Source organism: Myripristis murdjan, chromosome 5 (assembly GCF_902150065.1).
Source record: "Myripristis murdjan chromosome 5, fMyrMur1.1, whole genome shotgun sequence".
NCBI lineage: Eukaryota > Metazoa > Chordata > Actinopteri > Holocentriformes > Holocentridae > Myripristis > Myripristis murdjan.
In genome coordinates, this window is record NC_043984.1 from 15,703,555 (window position 1) to 15,726,924 (window position 23,370).

General features: G+C 43.2%; 1 protein-coding gene across 2 annotated transcripts in view; it reads left to right on the plus strand.

Moving 5' to 3' along the window:
- The window catches only part of cacna2d2a (calcium channel, voltage-dependent, alpha 2/delta subunit 2a), a 157,015-nt gene that overhangs the window by 116,853 nt on the left and 16,792 nt on the right, over positions 1 to 23,370 (plus strand). For both annotated transcript variants that reach the window (XM_030051220.1, XM_030051221.1), the window contains exons 9-16: positions 9,600 to 9,650; positions 10,128 to 10,227; positions 12,282 to 12,443; positions 14,270 to 14,380; positions 15,262 to 15,340; positions 19,613 to 19,662; positions 22,640 to 22,729; positions 23,215 to 23,283. In XM_030051220.1, coding sequence (XP_029907080.1) covers positions 9,600 to 9,650; positions 10,128 to 10,227; positions 12,282 to 12,443; positions 14,270 to 14,380; positions 15,262 to 15,340; positions 19,613 to 19,662; positions 22,640 to 22,729; positions 23,215 to 23,283 — 712 coding nt within the window. The remainder of the gene's footprint in view (positions 1 to 9,599; positions 9,651 to 10,127; positions 10,228 to 12,281; positions 12,444 to 14,269; positions 14,381 to 15,261; positions 15,341 to 19,612; positions 19,663 to 22,639; positions 22,730 to 23,214; positions 23,284 to 23,370) is intronic.

Consider the following 23,370-nt stretch of genomic DNA (forward strand, 5'->3'; position numbering starts at 1 on the left):
AAATGATTTGCTAAAATGCTGATTTTTTTGCGTGGTACTTGTACTTTGAAAGCACATGCCTATTTTTGTTTAAGTGTTATTTAATATTTGAGGTTTTTGCCTTCTTCATACTCTCCTTCACACCTTAGTAAGATGTTGGAGTAATACCGAGTTTCAGACATACTTGCAGCAACTGTCTCTAATTGTATTACCCAGCTGTAGGGTTGCCTCTATCCTGCCCTGCTCTCTCCACTCTTCCTTTGTGTTTATGTATATGAATTTTAAGAAAAAAACGTATTGAGGAGCTCCCCATGGTGATGGGAGCAATTTGGCTCTCATACGTTCCTATCCTCCAGACACTTACTTGCAACAGCTATTTCTAAATGTATTACCTGCATATATATCTCTACTAATACCTCTGCATACAGGTTGCATTTGTCTGAATGTATTTGCTCTATTCTTGTAGAAAGGCTTGGGACAATTACTTAAATGTTTAACTCTTGGCAGCAAAACAGACATTTTTTTAAAAAATAATTTCCAGAATTGGCCCAGTGATATAAATCATTTCCCAAGGCGGCAGCTCTCTCCACATTAGAGTACTTTGTGCAAATGGCCACAGATACAAGGAGTGGCTTTTGATTCCTAAAGCCAAGTATTAACATTCATACTCAGTGTTTTGTCTCTGGTGCTTTTTAGACCTCCTTTGCCCCCTTTGCTCCGGAGCTAAATAAAAGGTATTGTTCAATGGTTTGAGATCAAAACATTTTCCGGACCCTTATTTATCTCGGCCAGAGACGTTGTAAAATGCATTGTCTTTTGCTACAAGGACAAAACAAGATAGGGGCTAATGGTTTTGTATCTGCCTGTGGCTCTCTGTGCAGCAGATGATGCCGCTACAGGCTGCTTGGGCAGGCTAGTCTGAAGGGCGGGTCAGAGCCAGGCTGCACTGGGCCAGACATCCTCTGCACCCACCCACCGCTCCTTCCAAGTTCAATCTACCTGCCACTGTCACATCGGCTTTGTGGAAGGCCTGCCTGTTGCCTGGTTACATGTTGCAGTGCAGTGGACATAATCATGACAGCAATGTTGATTAGACCTGACCCCGTTTTCCATCTCTGTCTCCGTCCAGCTCAGTCTGAGTGGCTGTTTCAGGTCAGGCCAGGCTGTCACATGAAGGAAACCAGCCAAGACAAAACAAGCGCAACAGAAGGCTTGCATCCTTCAAGATGCTCAAGGCTTCAAATGCGTCCACCTTGTTTTCATACGTACAGTATGCAAATGAAAATGACCACAGAGATAATCGCTCCATCATGTCAAAATCACTTTCTAGTTTCATGGTTAAATGGAGGTTGCGATGTGTGATAAAACAGTGGTAAGCGTAACACCTTAGTGTATCTGCAATCATCAGGCTAACAAGGTGTTTCTTGACAATTTAATTAAGTTAACACCAGATGAAAGTCTCCCTGTAGTGCTCCGCTGTCAGAGGAGGCAACACTATAAACCTTGAAAATGCTGTCCCTTCCCCACCCCCCTCCTGAGCCCCTAAGAACAAGCATGCTTTTCAGTGGCATGGCATTGTGTAGCGGAGGGGTAAAAGCAAGGATCTGTCTGTGTTTTCCTCGGCGAACATCGGCTGAAACAACTGAAGTACACAGATTTTAATTCCCTTACACATGTTTTGACTGGGGGACTCCTGAAGACAGGAGGGAACAGGGGAAGAGAAAGATGAGGGGAGCTGCTGACAGGCAGGAGCAGAAGCAGTGGGTATCTGACAAGGTTAGACAGAGGAAGAAGTGTATTTTCTGTTGGGGGGCACCTTGTCACCCCCCTGGTCCTCCATGTTTGTCACTGTCATTTCTGTCTTCTCCTCCTGTTTGGAGCCTCAGCCGTCTTTCAGCGTTCCCATGCCCTGTTGCTTAGCAACTTGTGCCCGGGCGTGTTGAGTGGCGGGGCCGTGGCAGGCAGTGCCATGATACGTCAGGTCAGGCTTGTGTGATTATAGTCTAACATGCCGTCTCCCCGGCTGACATTCTCCAGAGGGGTCAACCAATCGCACACACTTTAAAAACAGTCCACTGGGTTAGGTGAGCCAATCATGTGTGTTTAGGTGACAGTGATAGATAACAGCACCTGTCAAGGGGAATGTAACAGGAACCACCACAAGCGATACAAACGCTAACATAACCACATGCACACACACAACCTTGGTACATGTACATGAAGCACAAAACACACACTGTCTCACACATCCTCCCACACACATATCAGCACTCTTCCCCTCACGGATAAATCATATCACATGGGGCGATATGCCACAAGATACCCACACAAACAGCAATATAGCAACCAGAATGCACAGATGCAATCGCAGGAACATGCTTCAGTAGCACTAGCACTGGCACCGACTCCAAGATGGGAAGATTTACTGTAGAGAGTGTTGCAGAGAGAAGGGGGCCAAAATTCATGGCCAGTTTGTAGTGCAATAGACCTCTCTCCTCCCTGGGAAGGATGGATGGCGGTGTGGCTGACCTGGCCGGGGCTGTCCTGGCGCACCTCTGAGGAAATGAGGGGATGGAGATGGGTAGGCTGCCTGCTTCTGCAGATGGGCTCTCTCCCCGTCTGCTCCACCACTAACGGCCCCAGGAAAATTAATGGTCCAGTCAACACACTTAATTGTCTCCAATTGCTCTGACATTAATTATTAACATTTGTCCATTATAATGTCTGTTCACGTTATCAAAGGAAGCGAAGCAGAGGGGGCCAAGTGAAGTGAGGCAGAGGCAGAGGGAAAAGCAAAAGGGCGAGAGAGAAATAAAGAGAGACAGGCATGGAGTCCTGTTAGCCAAGCGTTGCAAAGATCGCATTACCTCCCAGGTTCATGACAGCATGTAGGCTATATCACATATTGATTTCTTCAAAAAGTCAATCTACCTTCTCCGTAAATATTATGACTGCTAGTCAGTCCTTGAAGTTGAGCCTCTCCGAATGTCATTCCCCTAAATATCTGGAGCCCTGAGCTTCGCCTCCTCCTGCTCTCATTCTCGTCTCCTCACTCCTTGGTGGAGCCAAGTCAAAAAAAAAAAAAAAAAAATTCCACTGTGCCGGGATTGAAGGTAAATGGCATGACAGTTTGACCAGCGGATTCACAATTAAAGTGTGACCTTTGAGTTAGAGTCAAATATTAACTTTGGGTCTCAGAAAAACACATAAGAGGATTATCTTTATTTATTCTGTCTTCTACAAGTATGACAATAAAGTGAAAGCAACAAGAGAAATTAGTTTAGCAGCTGACCATCTATCAATGAATACTAGCGATGAAATACAAATTATCCTAAGTAATTCGGTATTCTGCAAGTATTTTTTACTGAGAAGAAAATATCAGAAAAAATGAGAATGTTTACATCCAAATTTTGTCTTTGCCTTGGCAGTAACCCAAAATATGGAGATGTGAACCTTGGTACCAGCACTTCCAATAATCAACAGAAAGTGGAATAAATAAAAGGCAGACAACATCTCTTTCTCCTGCAGGCTCTCTCGGCCCCATCCTCCTATATTTTTTATCTTAATTCAATCTTTATTCTGCTGCCACATCCACAGGAGCACTAAGAGAGCAGCAGTCCATAAAATAATAAGCCCATCAGCACAACACAAATCCATGCACACACGCAAGCAGGCGCACAAACACACCTACACACACGAGCAGTGTCTCTCTGTTTTAAATATGCAGTTCGCACAGCACTCTGTGGTTATTCTTCTTACATCTACATGATGCTTGCATATCAATGCTCATGTTGTGAGAGAAGTGCACACTGAGGGAGTGCACCCACACACACACACAATGCAGTAGGCAAACATCCCACTCATGACACACATGTGCCTCGTCACACGGCCGCTAAGCATGGTGCTGTGTTCACAAGGGAACGTATCAAAACATGCATGCACTCGTGCACAACTGTACTCACTATCACGCCAGTGCGTGAAACTGCAAACATGCAGTTAGAGTAGCTTTGTTTATACACAATAAAACACGCCCAAATGTTCTGTGTTATCTGTTGGGTGTATCTGAAATGTATGTAGTAGATAATTCCTCCAATTTAAATGTAATGCACAACACTCTGTGGAATGGGTCAGGGTGCATAAACACAATCTCCTGAGAGACTTGGCCCCCCGGCACAGTTAATGTATTGATTTTACAGCGCTGCGCCATGATAAAACTATTTCATGAATTCCAATGAGACTGCTTTACCAGACTGCTGCAAAAGGACAGAAATACAATCACCACAACGCAGAATATGTCATTGTGTTCATTGCTAGTATAATGCATTTCTTTTAGAATTATGGCGGGTTGGCGGTGGATGGGGGGGTGGGGTGCATGTGAGTGTTGCTGCTTTAATCTGTTCTCATTTAGAGTAACACCTACTTCCACCTCGACGTACGAAACACAACGAGCAGCGCAAACACAAATCAATCTTTATCATGACAGCATGTGCCTACATATTTTTGATGGTTTGAACCATGATATATATCATGTACATACATGTATGCTATGCTTTCTGGGAAATGTGGTGGTTAGAAATGTGTAATATTAAGCCCAACCTCTGTTATGATTTATTTTCATTAGAAATACATTCTAAAATGAAAAAAAGCACTTGCCACGGCTACTTCAATGAATACCAATTCTCTATAAATATATATTCCAACTGGAAGGCCTGGCTAGCTGTACAAGACATGGACATCTTTTGACCAGAGAAACCTGATCAGAGTCTTCAAAATCAAAACATTCATTTGGCTTTTTGCCTTTGTGTCTTTTGGATTTTTTCTTCTCACCCTTTCTCCCCTTCGTGTCACATTATGCCACATCCTTTCTTTGAGTGTGGCTGCCCTCACATGATGTGGGAATATTTGCTGGACCGATTGTAAAGCTCAAAGGAGCATCTTGGAAATGCTCACACATTCAGACCTGCATGAACCAAAGTCAAATGTCACGATGAGAATTTTCTGTTGACTGGCTCACTGGCTTATTTTCAGGGTCGGGGAGCAATGGAATACATGTAACAGGATTACATATTTAAAATACAAAATATGAGTAACTGTAATTTTTTTTTTAAATATTTGGATTACTGTGGAGATTACTTAGAATTTCAGTGTTTATTTATTTTATGTTTTCATTAATGTGCGCTGCAGTGAACACATACACAAGGAGGAGATGGAGCGGAACGTTTTTACAGCCTTGAAACACCATGAACATTTTATTTTCACACACAAAAAAGGTTAAAACTGGGGAAAGCTGCGATAATGCTCATTATGCTAAGATAGCCAAGTTAAAATCACGGTGTGCCACATATGGGTTAAGTTATCAATAACACTGAATTATTCTGTTTTTCCAGTTAGGTCTTGTTTGTTTTACTTTACTCAGCCGGTTACCTAGCTAAAACCTAGTATCCTACAAGTAATCCAAAGTGTTTCGATTAAGTTACTGATTTTGATGAAACAAAAAATATTACAGATTACATTTTGGAGCATATAATCAGTAATCTGTAATAGAATACAACATGAAAGTAATCCTCCCAACCAATGATGCTCTTCCATTTGCAACACATATAAACTAGAAATAGGCGTCTTGCCTCTACATTTTATTCTCTCATTGCAATAACCCACCATTTGTTTATTTAATTTAATTTAATTTAATTTTATTTAATTTTATTTTATTTTGTGAGATGTAGGTGAAATTGTGAGACGTAGGTGAAATTTTCCAGTTGCCTAAATAATGTCACACTAAGGCAATAATTTATGTTGCCTTAGCAGAAGTGCATTACATGTCACATGCAACTGTAAAATTTCAGATATTTGAATAATATTGAATCAGTTACTTATATTATGTTGAGTGCCATATATTTTTTTTTATTGTTGATGATTCAAGAACTCTGGCACTGGTCTCTCTGGTCTGCACTGAATCAGACTGACTGTATCAAATCATATCAGATCAAATCAAAAACTGAATTCATTGCTGTCTAATCCCTGACCTGCTCAAATGTGCTTCCTCATTTGAATCCAATGAATTGATTCATATCAAATTGGAGTAAGAAAGGAAGGTTTGCATCCTCTCGTTAATGCACTTTCTCGTTCTGTGTAAATACAATAGTCAGAATAAAATGCTACCATGATTCTCCAAATGGTTAGATACCATTAGATGCCATTAGATATCATGGGTTTCATGGAACGGACACAGAGGTTCATGTGTTCGGTCTGTCGGCCGATGGCTGATGGTCGTGTCAGGGTGGGAAGGAATGGCCGACTGGGCTCAGTTCAGCACCAGCCAGGCCCATCTGCTTGTCACCTGGCCTTGGCACGCAGGAGACTGGGTAATGACAGGGAAAGAATGGCATCAGTGGGCAGAAGCTGAGAGGTAATTACTGACTGGAATCCATGCAGAAACAACACATCTGGATCCATGAGTCAAAATGCTGAGAATTATACACTGATATCAGCTTCAATTCATGATTTTTATCTGTCAGAGCCCGGAGACTGAAAATTCTTGACTCCATCCCACACTCTGATCCTGATGTTCTCTGCTCTGAGGCAAGGGAGAAATCCAATTCTACTTTTAGCAAGGGAAAGAAAGAGAAAGGGGCTGGTGCTGATACACGAAGACAATCTGAGAGGAAGATCAGCCATGGCAGCACGAAGGCTTTATAGTGTTGAGTGAAGCTATCCTGGCTCATGCGTTCCTCTTCCTCACTCCCTCACTCCCCACATATTCCTCCTAAACCCCATTACTGTTGATCAGTGCTGCCTCTCTTGCAGTTAGAGAGAAATGATCTGACTGAAAGTGATATTTTCTCAGCAGATATTTAAAGGGCTGTGGCTAGCATAGCTTTCCATTGTGCGGTCTAACAATGGGGCAGATGAAGATGACCCGTAATGACTCAGTAATAGAAGTCCACATTGCCATATAATTAACACTTAACTCTCTTCAAAATAACTTGGGAGTCCTATTAAAGCACTATTCTGTGCTATGAGAAATAGACTGACCATAGAAGTTAATGAAATCCTACAGTTGGTCTGCAGGCATCAGCCTTCGCCAAATGACCCTCCTTCAATCTCCAGACGGGGTCTTTCCGTTTGTGGGCCTGAGGGACTGGAGACGTGGGCCACATTCTGACCGAGTTTGTGTCCTGCATCGATGATCGCTTTCACAAACCCCATCGACTCAAAAGAATGAAGCCGTCACTGTGTGGAGTCTCAGCTCTCTCCCTCTCTCCCTTTCGCTCCCTCAAATTAAGATTTCAGTAATTAAATTGATAAAAGTCATGCCAATATGCCTCGTGGTTCCAGACCTGATTTCGTACGCCACACAGTTGTGGGGAGCTGTGGAAGTTCTACCTTTGATGTGGCATTCTTTATTATTGAAAATAATTGGATTCTCCCTCCCCCTCTCCCTCACACATACGTTTTACCCGTGCTCAATCTGGGCATGCTCAGTTAATCGACCTCTTGCGAAGCAGCACTGGTGGCGAGTCCCGGCTCCATCTGGGGGGCTTCAGGCAGCTTTTGGAGGTAGGGGGCCCAGGCTGTGTCTGAAACACGGATTTGAGCAGTCAAGACAGAGTGTTGTGGGACGTCACTTCAGCGCGGGTCAGGGGTCATGCTGCACGTTGGAGTGGCGCCTGCCAATGAATGGAAGCGCTGAGACTTGTGGGAGCAGCGGCGAAGCCTTTCGGGGCTCAGTTCCTCTACCTCCGTATCGGCTTGGCTGAGCATAAAAAAAGAGCCTCTTTGGCCCACGGGCAGCTGGCTTCTCTCCACACTCAGCGGAATGGTTGATAATCAGCAGAAAGAGACCCCTGATGATTACTCTGCCTCTGCCTAAGACGGCTGCTAACTGCTTGCTTGCTCACTCCTCGGAATGTCAAACTAGTGCTCACATTTGAGCCGCCCCTTCCTGATGTACCACAGAAAGGCCTATAAGGTCCATCAATCTCTCTTTGTATCAGGGGTAAATGTGAATTTAATTGCTGCTGGAACAGAATGGGGCGATTTTTGATTTCCCTCTATATGTCATCCTCTATCAACCATGGGCAGACTTTATGTTTGTGCCTCTTCCAGGAGGCAAGTCGTCTAGCCTCCTCAGTTCAGTGCCATCTCTGCCTCGTGGGCCCACACTGCACCATGGCTGACACACTCCCAGAACAGTCCTATTTTAGGAGTAGCTGTTCAGCAGTAGTATAATGGTCTTAAGCAGCTTGTGCCTCCCCCTGACAAAGGACCGCCAGAGTAAATAATGTGTTTGACGCCCAAATGATGACTCATCAAAGGAATGGAACATCAGCTATCTCATTTTACTGACAGCACTTAGTTCAGCTCAGGCTCTCCACAACACTGGTCAGCCCCACTCAGGCTGCTCCCTGACATGTTTACATATAGTACAAGCATCTAAATATATAACAGATTAGACTGTCTGAGTCACCACATCGTAACTGTGAAACAGCTCTTGTTAGCAAGACATTTAGTCTCACATTTTAATACTGAAATCCTATTTGTCCTTGATAGATATGAAAAATACAGTGGGGTGCTTTCACTTCCAAAACGTCTCCAATGTAATTTCATTTTATTCACAAAGTTTCAAAAAACGGTTATCAATACCCTAACCGATATCTGTCAAGGCCGAGTAAGGCAAGCCCTTCCAGTAGTATCAACAAAATAACGCTTGATTAAAAAGAAAAAAAAAATTCTAAACAAGATGATTTACATTGACAACAGCACAAAAAACTATGTCACGCCAATGGGAAGTAAAAATATATATATATATATTATTTTAAAGGGGCATTAAACAATCAGTGACTTTTACTGACCTCTAAGCAATGAATTGCAACAACATTGTTAAGTCCCTGGCACAGTGTACGGTGGCCTGTAATGGACAGGAATAATAAAATCATATTTTAACACAAGAACTAGCTAATGAAAGCAGAGATCCAACAGAAATGTATCAGATCAGGATGCAAAGTAATGTTAAACCAGTACCGGTAAGAAGGTGGGTTTCAAGGTCAGAAATCTCTACATCTGTAATCATCAAGTCGTTGATATTGACCACCAAACTCTATCAAACTGAAATATTATCAGCTCAGCAGGTATGTTATGATTAGCTGTTGAAAATGGCTGTGAAAATCTTACTCACTGTACCTTTAAGATTTAATACTAGATGAAATGACTTGCTAAGATGGCTGTTTTTGCAGTGATAGCTAATGCAGTTAGGCAGTTACACAACTCAGTGCAGACCCATTGTAAATAATCTGTTATTATTTACTTAGACTATAAACTAGCAATTAGTTTGGCTTGTAATTATGTAGAGGAGGCATTGTAATTCAGCAGAGAGAGGACTCTGCTGAAGTATGTCTCAGCCACGCCATACCCAGTCTGGAGTATATAACACAACTTATTAACTCTTCTAAGCACATAAGCCATTTCAGTATTCTGTAGCTTAAGTGGGCTCAGCCATGGGAGCTCCATATTATCATGTCTCAGCTTATTGTAACTTTGGCTCCTTTTTTTTAGTGCAATTCTCCTCAACAAAGATTATGGGAACAAATTAGAGCTTGTTTTTTTGTGGTTGTTTTGTGCAGGTACATCCAAGGAGCGTCATCTCCAAAGGATATGGTCATCATCGTGGATGTGTGAGTATCTCGTTCCTTAGTCAGCCTTGTCACTCCAGCCTCCTCTCATCCTTTCCCACCCTTGGATAGAATATCCCCTTCCTTCAAAGGGCACCAGTGCCACCTGTTGGTCTGACGAAAATCTGAAGACAGAAGAAGACAATCTCTGCTCATCTTCCATCTTCTTAGTCTTCACAGTCCTCTTGCCACTCTCTGCAACATACAGGTCTGATGCATGCATGCCTGAATCTGCAGTGAGCGGGTCATGGGATCATGCAGTTGTTATTTTTACAGCTCCCCAACATATTTGTAAGCCTCATAATTCAGGCAAGTGGACTGGAGCCAAATAACACTTTGTATTTGTCGCTCTCTGGATTAGGAGCCATCTTCCTTTAATCATGCATCTTCGTGTCTTTTCAAAGCGACCTGTCGTAAGATCTGAGTTGTCATAGTGATTTTTTTGTGTGCTGCATGTTTACTTGTTGCTTCTTTCTTCAGGAGTGGAAGTGTCAGTGGACTCACCCTGAAGCTGATGAAGACCTCAGTCGTAGAGATGCTGGACACGCTGTCAGATGATGACTATGTGAATGTGGCCAGGGTGAGATCACACGTCGTAATTTACCATGTGAATCAGTCAACAAAAAAATATTTGTTTTATTTTATGTAGGGGCGGTAATCAAACAGGGAGTCAATATAACTGCGCAGTGTACTTCATATTGCTGCTAGTTGTTTGCTCTCAGTAGATTTACTACACCCCCGTAGACGCACGATGAAGGCTTTACAGCTGAAAACGTTCCATCAAGATGTAGATACACTTTGCAAAGAAAAATCACTTTCTGTGACCCGTTCCTTCACGTTTTATGAATTATATCTTGGATAACGCCCCAGTCTGTCCAAGCGCAGTGGCCTGCCTATTCAGCTGAAGATTTACTACACTTCCCCTCGTACACCTCCATCGTTCATGTGGGATTGTGCCAGTCTGTCTCTTCCACTCTCTGTTCATTACCACGCTTTCTATTAGAACTAATGCTTTGGGAGATGTTGCATTATTCTGTAGTACAGGACAGAGAACTCACACACACACACACACACACAGACACGCGCGCGCACACACACACACACACACAGTGGCGTGGTAGTCCTGTTTGGAGACTTCCTTCAGTAATCCTTAATAATCCATTGCACTAAGTCACTGTATGCCTCCAAATCCCAACTCTAAGAGCAAGAAATGAGCATGGTAATCTGGGATGGGACGCATCTGATTTTCAACCCTGTAAAGAAAGCAAGGGCTTACAGAAGCTTGCTGTGAATTATTTGCAAACAAAAAAGAAATTAATTACTCAAAAGTTATGGAAAACGAATCCACAGATACCGTCTGTGATGTGTGCAACCTACAGCACCTCCTCAGTGACCCGCTCACTTTGATAATGGAAATGCAATAAATTGATTCAGGGATGCATTACAGCAGTTTTTATCCCAACCATAACCATGCTGAGGCTGATTTGCATTTTTGTAGGAATTTCTATACATAGCAGCTGCAAAACGGATAAAGCTTTTCACCCCTACCTATATTAAGATGTGTGTGTGTGTGTTTGTGTGTGTTTTTAAATAAACTACCATGTTTGTTTCATTGTCTAATTTGGCAGTTGTAGGGGAAAAAAATCACAAAAATGCGTATTTACTAATATCATAAGTAAAATATCAACATTATCAGCAGTAAAAATAATATTGATTAATACTGATTTGGCTTTGTAAATCTTATATCGGCCAATACTGATATGTCGTGTATATACATTGCTGCATCCCCAGTTATAATAGTACAGATTTTATAATAGAGAATTTAAGGGATGTGTTGAAATGTGTGTGTCATTACAAAGATGGTACATGCAGCTCTCGTTTTTATCTTGTCTCTTGACCGCATCACAGCACTTTAAGACACAATGATGTGATATTAACAGGTAACCATGAGATGCACATTGGATATGAATGCGAATAGTTTTGTTCGTTTGCCTTCTTTGTCTGCCAATTTGAATACGAAACTACACAGCCCGCATGAGAAATGTCAACTTTTCATGCACATAATGTTTTACATCATTCCGTCCTGAAAATGTCAACTGATTTTGAAGTTGACCTTCAAGAAGAAACAACATTTGAAACCTGCTGTTACAGACATTGCCGCTAATAATCTATTCATGCATAGACACGGCGTGCAAGCACAAATATATACGCCACAAACTACACACAGCAGGCACACCTACGCACCCCACACACACACACACGCACACACAGTTTTAGGCTAATTTGGTGGATGAGATGAGACAGATGATATTACCTTGGCTGGGTTTCTGTTCAGTGGTTTGCATTGGCATTTCAGGTGCACCTGTTCTTTGTGTGGAATGTTGTAATTACCAGTGTTTACTGCCAGCCGGAGAGGTGCAGGGCAGCCTACATCTGCATACATCCCACCGCAACGCTCTGCGACAAAGACACCGGCAGAAAACAGAGACAAAAGCACATTCACACATGGCAGCAAGAGACAAACAATTTTAAATTCGACTGAAGCCGGTAACTTTGTAAAAAATGTGTCTGAAAAGCATCTATGTTTGTCCCATGTATCCTCATGTCTTTGTTGTTTTGTTTTTCGCTCTCTAGTTCAATGAGAAAGCGGATGCTGTCGTTCCTTGCTTCAAGACCTTGGTCCAAGCCAACGTTCGCAACAAGAAGATCTTCAAGGAGGCGGTCCAGCATATGCAAGCCAAAGGAACCACAGATTACAAGTCTGGCTTCACGTTTGCCTTTGAACAGCTCCTAAATGTAAGATCCAACAAGCCTTTCAGGACATGGTCACGTTAGCAGAGTAGTTTGTCTGTGCCTGAGGAATTAGCTCTACTGCTGTGCCTCTGATAGAAAAACTTCCCCCATGAAATGCTGCAATACGTGTTCTGTCAGTGCTACTGTCTTTATCTATTTAGTTAAGGTGAATTAACAGTGATAAAATGGTGCTGACGTTGAGTGATCCAGGACCGGTTCAGACGGTTCCAGGGTTGTGGCATCGCTGAAGGTGGCGGTGATTGTAGCTGGTGTTGCAATGGAGTGACGCTCAAGTTTGACTCAGCCGGCACGGCACGGCGGTGTGTGGTGTGTCGGCAGCAGGCGTCCACGTGCTCCCGACACAGGTGCTGCCTCAGCTCCGTATGCTGCTGTGTATTTTAGGAGGCTGCCACCCTAATGGGCTCTGATGGGATGATTGATGAGCAGAGCCCAGAGGAGATCAGCCACAGACACTTTATATTCCTCTGGTGGGCTTGGAGGCATGGAGCCAAGCGCCGGCTGCCGTCCCCCTCCCTCCCCCAGCTCCTTCCCCGTCCCCCCGCCGGCAGAATGAGAAATAAAAAGGCCCTTTTAATCGGTGTCTGCGGCAGACTCACTCTCATGATTGGTGGCAGAAGCACAATAAAAATGTGTAATTGTAGCAATATTATTTATCTTTATTAGAATCTTGTCAGAGTGACATGCCGCTGGCCTGCATATCAATGGCAGCTGTCGTGCAGGCAGGCAGAGCGGGAGGAGGAGGGGGGCGCGGGGGGCTGTGTGGGTGGGAGGAGTGTAGAGGGGGGGACACCAAGCAGCCAATCCATATCAAAAGCTGAAAACTGCTAAAAACTGATGCCTGGCTATGAACATACATGACTGAAATGTTACTGAAAGAATTTAATGCCGGAAACACAATCAAATTTAAAACTAGAGCCGTGTGGTTTTGCATCGAATGACGTCATGTAAGGTTCTGTTGATACAGGACAGTCTGATGCACAAGAAACAACACAGAAATGAAATTGAAGTGGACTTGCTGGCTCAGTAACCTTGCTTTACATACATGTTGCCTCCAAAGACTTTGCACTGCAAAGTCACATGGTAAAACTATGCAGAATCGCCAAGGGACACCTGAAAGAGTCTGAACGGTCCTCACTTCATTCAGCCCTCAGTTTTGCAATTTTGCTTAAATTAAAGTTCACCCTACTGAGCTGAATGGTCAGGTTGGGTGTCAAAGAAAACCAACTTCATTTTGCCACTTTTGAAAATTAAAAATTTGTTTGTCGCTATCAGTTTTGACAGCAGAAGTGGATATTTCATGAAATACTAAAAATCGCCATGTCATCATAATATATTAAACCCTTCCCAGGTTTAAGGGGGGGATCAGTTTCAACACTATGGATGAAGGTATTCTGCCTCAGCAGGAAGCTGTGCAATAATGTTTGTCAGATTTTAATGTTTAATCCTCAAGGTGAAAAGACGTTACACCCTCCCCACGAGGCAACTGAATGTTCTGCATGTTAACCATCAGCAATCAGTCCTGGATGATTAAAACACAACCAAATATGTGCACACAAGCATGCACACGTATATGAACGTAGACACACACACACACACACACACACACACGCACACACCCTCTCTGACTGACAAGGATTAATGCGCACAGACATTGTGTGCACATAATACAGTTGGTCTTTTAAGTGATTTCCTGGAATGAACACCTTCCCCTTTCTTATTATATTTTCCTTCTGCAGCTAACCTTTCTCACTCCCTCTCTCCTCGCTCCCTCTTCTCTCCTCCCTCTTGTCTCCCTCCGTGTTCCACAGGAGAGCAGTGCCCCGAGGGCCAACTGCAATAAGATGATAATGATGTTTACAGATGGTGGGGAGGATCGTGCACAGGACATCTTTGAGAAGTACAACTGGCCCAACAAAACGGTGAGTCTGTCCCCATAAGGCAATTATCTATTCATCTATTTGCGCTCTGCCAATGCAGGAGATCGTTCATGTCCAGAAATTGTTTTACCGGGCCTTTCTGCGCTTCCTGTCTCTGTCTCTCACCACATTCTCGCCCAACACATCTCATTACAGCAGAAGCCATTGTTTTGGTGCGGCTTATAGAAATGCCAGTGGTCCAATCTGTGCGTGCCGCAGCCAAATTCTGTCCAAACTCCCTGCATGTCCATTTTGGCTGCTTTTTTTCCCCCCTGGCTTCCCCCCTCCTGTGATTCATCTCTTTTGTCCTCTCTCATCTCTCTCTCTCTCTCTGTCGCTCTTGTCTCTTTGTTGTTTTGCTGCTGGTGTGAACAGCTCTGACCTGCTGACTAATTAGCTACTTTATCATCAGAGCCTAAAAAGTTACGGCCAAGACACGCGCTCCGTTTGTGTCCCAGCTTTGCTCTCGCTGTCATTCTGTCACCCCCGCACCTCTCTCTTTCCTGTGTTATAGCCCCACTGATATTTATTCTCATATCCATTACTATCCAGTTCCCTCATGACGGCTGCTGTCATACAGGAGTAATCTACAGTTTGACATCTCTCTCACTGTGGCTCTGCGTTAGACAGGCTTGTGAGTTGACTAGTGACGTGATCTAATGTTGGCTGCTGAGGATTTGTGCGTGGAAGTCACATGACAGTGAACTTATTGCTGACCAGAAGGAGGTTTGTGGGGGTATTGTTTCGCTCCAATAGCTGTCTCTGCAGGAAGTTTGCTTTCTGGCAGTTTTGGCTGTTTTTTCTGGCATTTTCTTCATGTGATTTATCACTTTCGCCACTCTCTCTGTCTCTCTTCCTGTCGCCCCTCTCTTTTTCGACATCAGGTCCGTGTGTTCACCTTCTCTGTTGGCCAGCACAACTACGATGTTACCCCTTTGCAGTGGATAGCTTGTGCCAATAAAGGTAAGTGGGCTGGGTGTTTGTGCTGAGGTGGTTGGGCGTGTGTCTGTGCTGCATTTTTGTGTTGATGGGACCATGATGCCTCAGGGTGCGCAACAACCAGCAGCGACTGCATTAGTCTGAGGAGCATAATGTTGACCATATTGATCTGGCAATAACCAGATACCAACTGAGCACTGACTGCAGACAAACTGTGCTTGAGATCCAGTGCAATCATAAATAAAGTGCTGTTTTAATGCCGATTAGAGTGGACCATGATGTCTCTCTGATAAGTGGAAATGTAATTACAGCACAAAACACTGTTACAGACACTGTTACAAACCCATCAGTGAGGAAAGATTTTCCCATATTCCTCTTAAGTAACTTCAAAGTTAGAAAAAAAAAACTTTTGCTCCATATTGTACAACAATGACACGTATATGCTCTTTATCTGGTGGTTGCAGCACTTGGCTGAAGCTTATGTGGAGTGAAATATTCAAACTCAAGTTGGCATTGTTTTCTGGCTGCACCATTACATCAAGTAGAAAATACGTGGATGAGTTTTATGCATCATTTTACACACATTTCCCTGTAATTCAGCAGCACATATTGGGTATTTTTGTAAACCTTGGCATCTCCACTAGAATCTAATCATCAAGTTAGAGCAAATCTCAGTCGTGCAGTCATGCTTTTGTTGTGTTGAACTCATCGACAAGACCAGCAGTACTGAAGAGGTTAATTCAGGTGTTCCCTTGATCTTCGTATCAGTATTCTCTCCGTGTGAAGCTGTCACGGACCCTGAAATTACTCAGCAAACAGACAGCCCAGTTAGTCCTACTAACAGTCTGATGATCCACAGCATATAATTCAGCTGCTCTTTCATATCAGCCCCCGTGTCCTTGTGAATCTCAGCTTGACTCAGCTCATTTATGCCCATCCCACTTCATGCTGCATGCTAAACATGCTGGTATTTTCGACCCATAACCATGCCTCACTTCCTCTGCTTCCTCTCCTCGTGGCTTGATTTTCGATTGTTCCTCAATATTGCCATCACTTGAAGCTTCCTTTAGCTTTTTGTGTAAAGCCTCGGCTAACTGCTCGCTGATTAGCTTATTGCCAGAGGAGCCGAGTGCTTCAGAAGTATCTCCCCAGAAGTTGTTATTAATTAGCAGGAGGAGCCTGCTAGCTGGGTGATTACCTTGCCATCTCCCTGTCAGACTGAGGGAAGTCCAGGATTACGCCTCTGTGCCAACATGCTCTCCGCTGTTCACTGCTGTGATGATTACCATGGTCTGTGCCAACATAAGACAATGGTGTTGACACGCCAGCCTCTGTGGAGCTGTCCTCTCACATCTTCAATACTTATTACTCGTTGGTATCACACTCAAACAGAGACACTGTCCTGACACCTCCTCAGGCCCCAAGCCCTTCACCCATGACATACACACATCGAACAAACAGAGGGACAGAAAGACACACACACACACACATACCCACACAGACCCTTCTCTCTCACACACACACACACACACACACACACACATCTAGGCCACTTTGTGATACTCGCTGTTGTCTCACTCAGTTTGAACTGCAGCATCATCTTAAGAAGAAGCTAACCCCTCCCTGACTCTCTCCTGGCTGAGGCTCCCTTTCATGTGGCTAAAGAAAACATATAAACCGTTTCTCCATGCTCACTTGTAGGGTGTAACGAAATTAGTAGGGGGAATTATCTTTAAGGAAAAAATGGGTGAAATGGAGGATAAAAGCTGCAAATTTGGTGTGTGTGTGTGCTGATGGGGTGAGCCTAGTACTTTCACAAAGTGGTGCTGAAAATCTTTTAGCCAAAAGTAAAATATTGGGAAAATCCGAGATGAACACCTGCAGTGGAAGTGATGTTGAAACATACTCTAATTATACCATGGAGTTTGGTACATAGGCTTAGTGGGTGAACCTCAGACATATGAGTTCTCAGCAGAAATCTTTAATATATAATATTCAAAACTGTCTACTTAGCAGTTAAATGTCTCAAAATGGGCTATTGCACGTGCTCGTCTCAAAGTGCTCGTTAGGATTTTTACACATATTGGTATTTGTGGGTCTATGCAAGTGTATCACATCCACCAAGCTTGGTTCGTTAACTCGTTCCCTGTCGTGAGAACGAGAGCTTCACGGGGAGTATCCTGCTCCAAAATGAATGAAGCAGATAGTGTTCGGAAAACAGCGCCGTTTTGAGAGACAGCACATCGCTGAAACATTGTTTTGAGGATGCACAACAGCACGGGTTTGTTTTGGTGTCACTTTCAGTGCTCTTACCAGGCCTCTTGTTGTCCAAAATGATGGAACTATTTTATGGCAGAAAACAATTATGCTATTTTGGACACCAGTAGTGCTGTTTTCCAGTCTATATCTACTTCATTCATTTTGGAGCAGTACAGTCTCGGTCAAGCTCTCATTCTCGTGACAGGGAAGGAGTTTATGAACCAAACTTGGTGGATGTATGACTCCCACATGGACCAGCAAATGTCACTGTAGCAGTAAAAATCCAAACTAAACTTTGAAACAGGGCTTGTCAGCGTTTTGATGACTGAGGGCCTATTTAAGGACCCAACACTGGATTGAAAAAAAAAAAACAGAAAATAAAAACAGACCCCAGAAAAATAGAACAAAATAATTCCAAAACAAATCTTTTCTTTAATAGCCTCTTCTAGAGTAAAAGTCAGGCCTGTTGTGAATTGTGTGTGTTTTCTGGAGGAAAAAAATCCCATTTGTGTTTTTGTATATGTTTTAATGACAAAGGTACATGTCTGTAGTGTATGCTCTGTGGATGGTTTGAGGCCTGCAATGTAAGATAAACAGAATTTGTAGTTAATGAGGCTAAAAGATTTGTGAAAACTGACTGCTGGACAGGTAAGCCTTGTTGATCAGTTGTTCCAGCTTAGTTGTGTGCTCCTCACCCATGAACATTTTATGATTGGTATCATAGTGGTGTTTTATGCGAAAGTCCATGTTCATTGCATTCTCCTGCTTGCAGATTAGGCACATCACTTTACTGTGACGTACAACAAAGTAAAGTTGTTCCGTCTCTCCTGAAACATCTTTTTTTCCGCACTGACACAATGTTTTATTGGGCAGTGGCCCCCGTCTGCTCCATTTTGCTAACCGGCTGACATACCTGCAATGATGACGAAATCTGTCCCGCAAGTCAAACATGACTCGGCAAAGTATTGTGTGCTGTAGGTTTTGTTAAAACTGTATCGGATCTGGACCAAATATAACGCATGCACTTCGTCATGTTGCCTTAACTGATCGCAGGCCGCTCTTTGTGAATGCCTGCTTTAAAACATGCCCAAATGGCATAGTAATTTTCTAAGATGAAATCAGGAAATTGGGAAAAATGAGTGCAAAATGGTGCTGAAGCATTATGCAAATCACAAAAAATCATTAATAATCAAATTCATAATAGCCCTTCAAACAGTGGGTGTATGTTGTTAACCCTCATGGTGGGGAAAACGTTACATCCCTACTTCTTGCCTTTGATTTCCTCACCTCACTTCTTGCTGTGTTTTGCCCCTCAACCACAGATGCCACCTTCCCTGGCAAGCAGCCAAAAAGCAGTGGAACAAACTACTGCTCTGAACAAAACCATAGCAAATCTCTGTGCTTGTGTGTGTGTGTGTGTCTGCAGGCACGCGCGCGTGTGTGTGTGCACAAATGTGTGTGCATGTGTGCGTGAGACGCCTGCATGCATGCACACGAAAACGAATGAGACAAAGAAGCTGAATCTCAACGTGAAACGCTGTGGCAAAATGCATAATATATCAAAATAATGAGAGCCATCTCTGCCTCTTAACATTCTAGGGATGTTGTCTCCATTTCGTGGCTCTTTGTATAAACACTCGTGGCTTTAATAACTTGGGGAGCGGCGTGGTTATTGACCCAGCCGGTCACTCTCCTCCATTCCTAATCAGCAGCAGCGCCTGGGGCTCAGCATTCCCAATGAGCCTCCACATTTACATTTAACAGCACAATGATGAGAGTGGAGGTCAATGGCCAAAAGCCCCACTGTGCCTGTATAACCCAGCGTCGTCACTCGGCGCTGATGGCATTACATGTATTTAATTACATGGAAACAATTTGATTTCACTTTACAAACAGATCACTTTTGAAGGCAATGCGGTTGTTTCATTCTTGAACTTTGTGACCAAACATCAGCGTTTACAGACATGGGACATGGGGCAGATTGGATGGGACGCTCCTCTTTCTATAATGCATTATTTCTCTTCTCTTCATCTTCAGGTTACTACTTTGAAATCCCATCGATTGGCGCCATCAGAATCAACACCCAGGTGAGATGAAGTGCATACATATGCCACAGTGTGCATTTATATGAAAATCAACTGCATACTGTTATTCAGCATGCGTGCTAGTTCATTGTAAGTTCACCCTTGCTCATTCTTAGTTGATGCCTGCTTTTGGTGATAATTATGCAGATAGATAGATATGCCTATATTCCATAACAAAAGGGCACAAGGCGGCACGGCTGGATGACTGTAGAAAGGAAGTGACAGAGTTGGAAGATGGAGTGATAACAAACATTGTTCCAGTCCGTCTCAGAGTGTTTCTCGAAGCTCTGTGAGATAAAGGCTTTCAGAGCGGCTGCGCTGCTTAATCTAGTCCCCTCTCTCTCTCTCTTTGTCTCTCTCTCTCTCTCTCTCTCTCTACACACACACACACACACATACACACACATACACACACACCTCAGGCTCCTCACAGACCCGTGGCACTGCCAACCCCTTCTACTCGCTTGAGGCACTATGAGGCTCTAGAGGCCCTTGGGATAACCTCATTCCAGTTGTAGAAATTGACTCAGTAGCTGGGGTGGGGGGGGGTTGGTGGGCGGCTGCACACCCCTCCCTGTCCCCTCTCCTCCTACCGCACCCCCAACCCCAAACCCCACTGAGCCATCGGGTCCCAGAATAGACTGTCAGCTGTTCCATTAACTCTGGCATATTTATATTCTGAGAACTGCCACTTACTCTAATAGGTTTTCTGCAGGTGGGTGACTGCAGCCGTCTATATAGGCACAGAAGACACATCAGAGCCCTCCATTATTTAACCGCACTCTGCCCTTCAACGTCGCGCACTCATCACGCCGTCTCACCTGACAAAGATGAGGACATTATGTCAAAATAAGCTCTATCAGATGGTACATTATTCATATAATCCTGATTCACGCGTTCATTGAGGAAGGGTGGAGTAGTTTGGAAAAGAAAGAGAGGTATATTTTATGGGGTTTTGTGTGTCAGGCTTTTAAGCGCTCGACATTTTATTTCTTTATTTATTTGGTTTAAAGCTTTTCCCCCTAACTGGCTGTGACCACCATGTTCAACTCGATCAGGCCCAGTCCATGGGTTTAGACAGCATCGAGTGCAGCGTGTGCAACATTAAAGTGGCGAAAAGCATTGGCTAAGCCTTGAGGTGTGTGTGTGTTGATGAGTTTACTGTCTGCGAGTGTAGCTGTTACTAAGCCAGCCTTTTTTAATCAATATGCAGAGATGCTGCTGGAATTTTTAGCTGGAGTCCTTATGATTGTGGTTCCTTTGGACCACATATCTCTGGTTGCTGACTTTTTATGTTCCCTAGATTGTTCTAGCCAGGCGGAAAATTTCCCCTATATTCCGTGAAAAGGTCTGGCTGTCATTGTCCTGATGGAATATCTCCCTGTGGCGCGTTAAACCGGACTTTTATTGAGCTAATAATAGAATAGGTTACGGCTGTCAGCACCTCAGTGTTCAGGCGATGAAAAACAAACGGTCAGAAGCATAATACTGGAATAGCTGTGTGCTTATACTGGGCTCCCCTTTGTGCATGTGGGATGGATACACAAAGGGTGATGGCGCAAGGGTCAGATCTTTTGCAATAACATTTCCTTTTTTTTTTTTTCTAGTGTAAAATGGATAGAAATTTGTCAAGCTATGAGAATGGCTACTGTTTTTAAAATAGATGCCCAGAGAGAGCTGCTGATCCTATTTTTATATTACAGTATATTGTGTTAGTTGACACACAGGGGCAAGCAATCAGCATTATAAAGTAACCAACTGCTGAATTTGATACTGAGGAGAAATTTAGAGCTGTTGGCAAAACTATACACAGTCATTTTAATGAGACTCATTTCACTGTCTGCGGTGTTTATTACAACAAAAACAAGGCTGCTGGTTGGCTCACAGTGAGATCAGTGCTTCCCTGGAAAGCACAGGGAGATGTTGGAAAGTAAATCCGCAGGGTTTTCTCCTCCAAACTGTGTGTCACAGGGTCACCCACTCAATACTTTTCACCGATTACACACCGACTCCAAAATGATGTGGATCAATAGGTGATTACAAAAAACATCTCTGGTATTGGACTCCATGGAGTGTTTCTATAGAAAAGAGAATATAGTGAATATGATATATTACTAGTAGATTTAACCCTTCACCCCTATTCACAAATGCTGCGGGACATTCTAGCGCTGAGTTGACAGTAGAGCCGCTGGGAGAGCGGCCTGTTTGCACGTCGTGCCATTGACACTCCTAATGTGTTTTTAATAGCTCCTTCATAATGATGAAAAACGGCCTTGAGTGGCTGAGGACTGCAGGCTTTATGGCTCCACAGGGCCGGGATGCTGCTGCTGCTGGTGGCCCACTGGTTTATGTGGTGACAGAGAGGAGGCTGGTCAGGCTCTTATAGTTTTATGACAGATGAACGCTGGAATACACTTCCAGCTCTCTGTTTTAACGCCTGTACATGACAAGCACTATAAAGTAATAGTGTGTTTGATTGTGTGCGTTTCTGTGTCAGTGTTGTGGCACAGGCCGAGAGGGAGGAACAGGGTGTGATGGGGGGTCAAGTGTGGTGGAAATAGAGATAGAGCATGTGTGTTTGTGTGTATGTGTTTGTGCCCAAAGGCAGTGTCACATAATAGGCGCTATATTGATATTACATCGATATTGTGATATGAGCCCAGATGTTGTCTAGACTTTGGATATGGTAATATTGTGATATGGCATAACTGTTGTCTTTTCCTGGATTTCCAAAGAGCCATTACAGTAAAGAGAGGCAGTTTTCTGAACTTATTAGACTGTTGAAGCTGTTCTGTTATTTGCCTCTACCTGACTGATCATCATATCCACATTGCTAATAACTTTAGCAAAAATCTTATGCGTAAATAGGTTATGAAAGCATAAATAGTCAAGATATTGTGATGTTTGATTTTGTCCATTGTGCCCTGCTTTATATGTGCATGGTTGCTCATACAAGCGTGTGTTTTTTCTGCCGTTTCAGGAGTATCTGGATGTCCTGGGTCGTCCCATGGTGCTGGCTGGGCCTAGAGCCAAGCAGGTCCAGTGGACAAATGTCTACCAAGACGCTCTGGTGAGACACGACTTTAACCAACATCTCTGAAAAGCAATTAATTCAGTTAATATCAAAGAAAGCTTGCGATGGACTGCCCATAAATATATATATAACCTGCAAGTTAATGTTACTCTCCAATCTTATGTTTCATTATTCACCCCTCTTCTGCTACATTTGATGTGTAAATTATCAGCTGTCATCATTTTTAATAGTTTCCAGCAAATTCCGCTTTAGAAACTGGTCACAGTGTCAGTCATGTTTTTTTTTTTTTGTTTTTTTTTACAATAGTAATTAGAATTTATCATTACATCTTACTTCTGTGAAATTCCTAGTGCTAGTTACTGTTATTTTAATCTAAACAACAGAATCTAGTCCTGTATCAGTTTTCAGATTGATTGATTAATAGATTGATTAACACCCTCATGTTCACTGGTAATATAATTATGTATCACATAAAGACACTAAATAAGATGAAGTTACAATGTAATGCTGTGTTTTATTAGGGTTTGGGTCTCGTCATCACTGGGACAATGCCAGTCTTCAACCTCACTGCTGATGGGGGCAACTCTCAGGTAGAAGCAACACTGCATTACAGTACTTTGGACTGAAATAAATAAGTTTTGATTCTTTAGACCAGCTAATCCCTGCTATTAATGAAT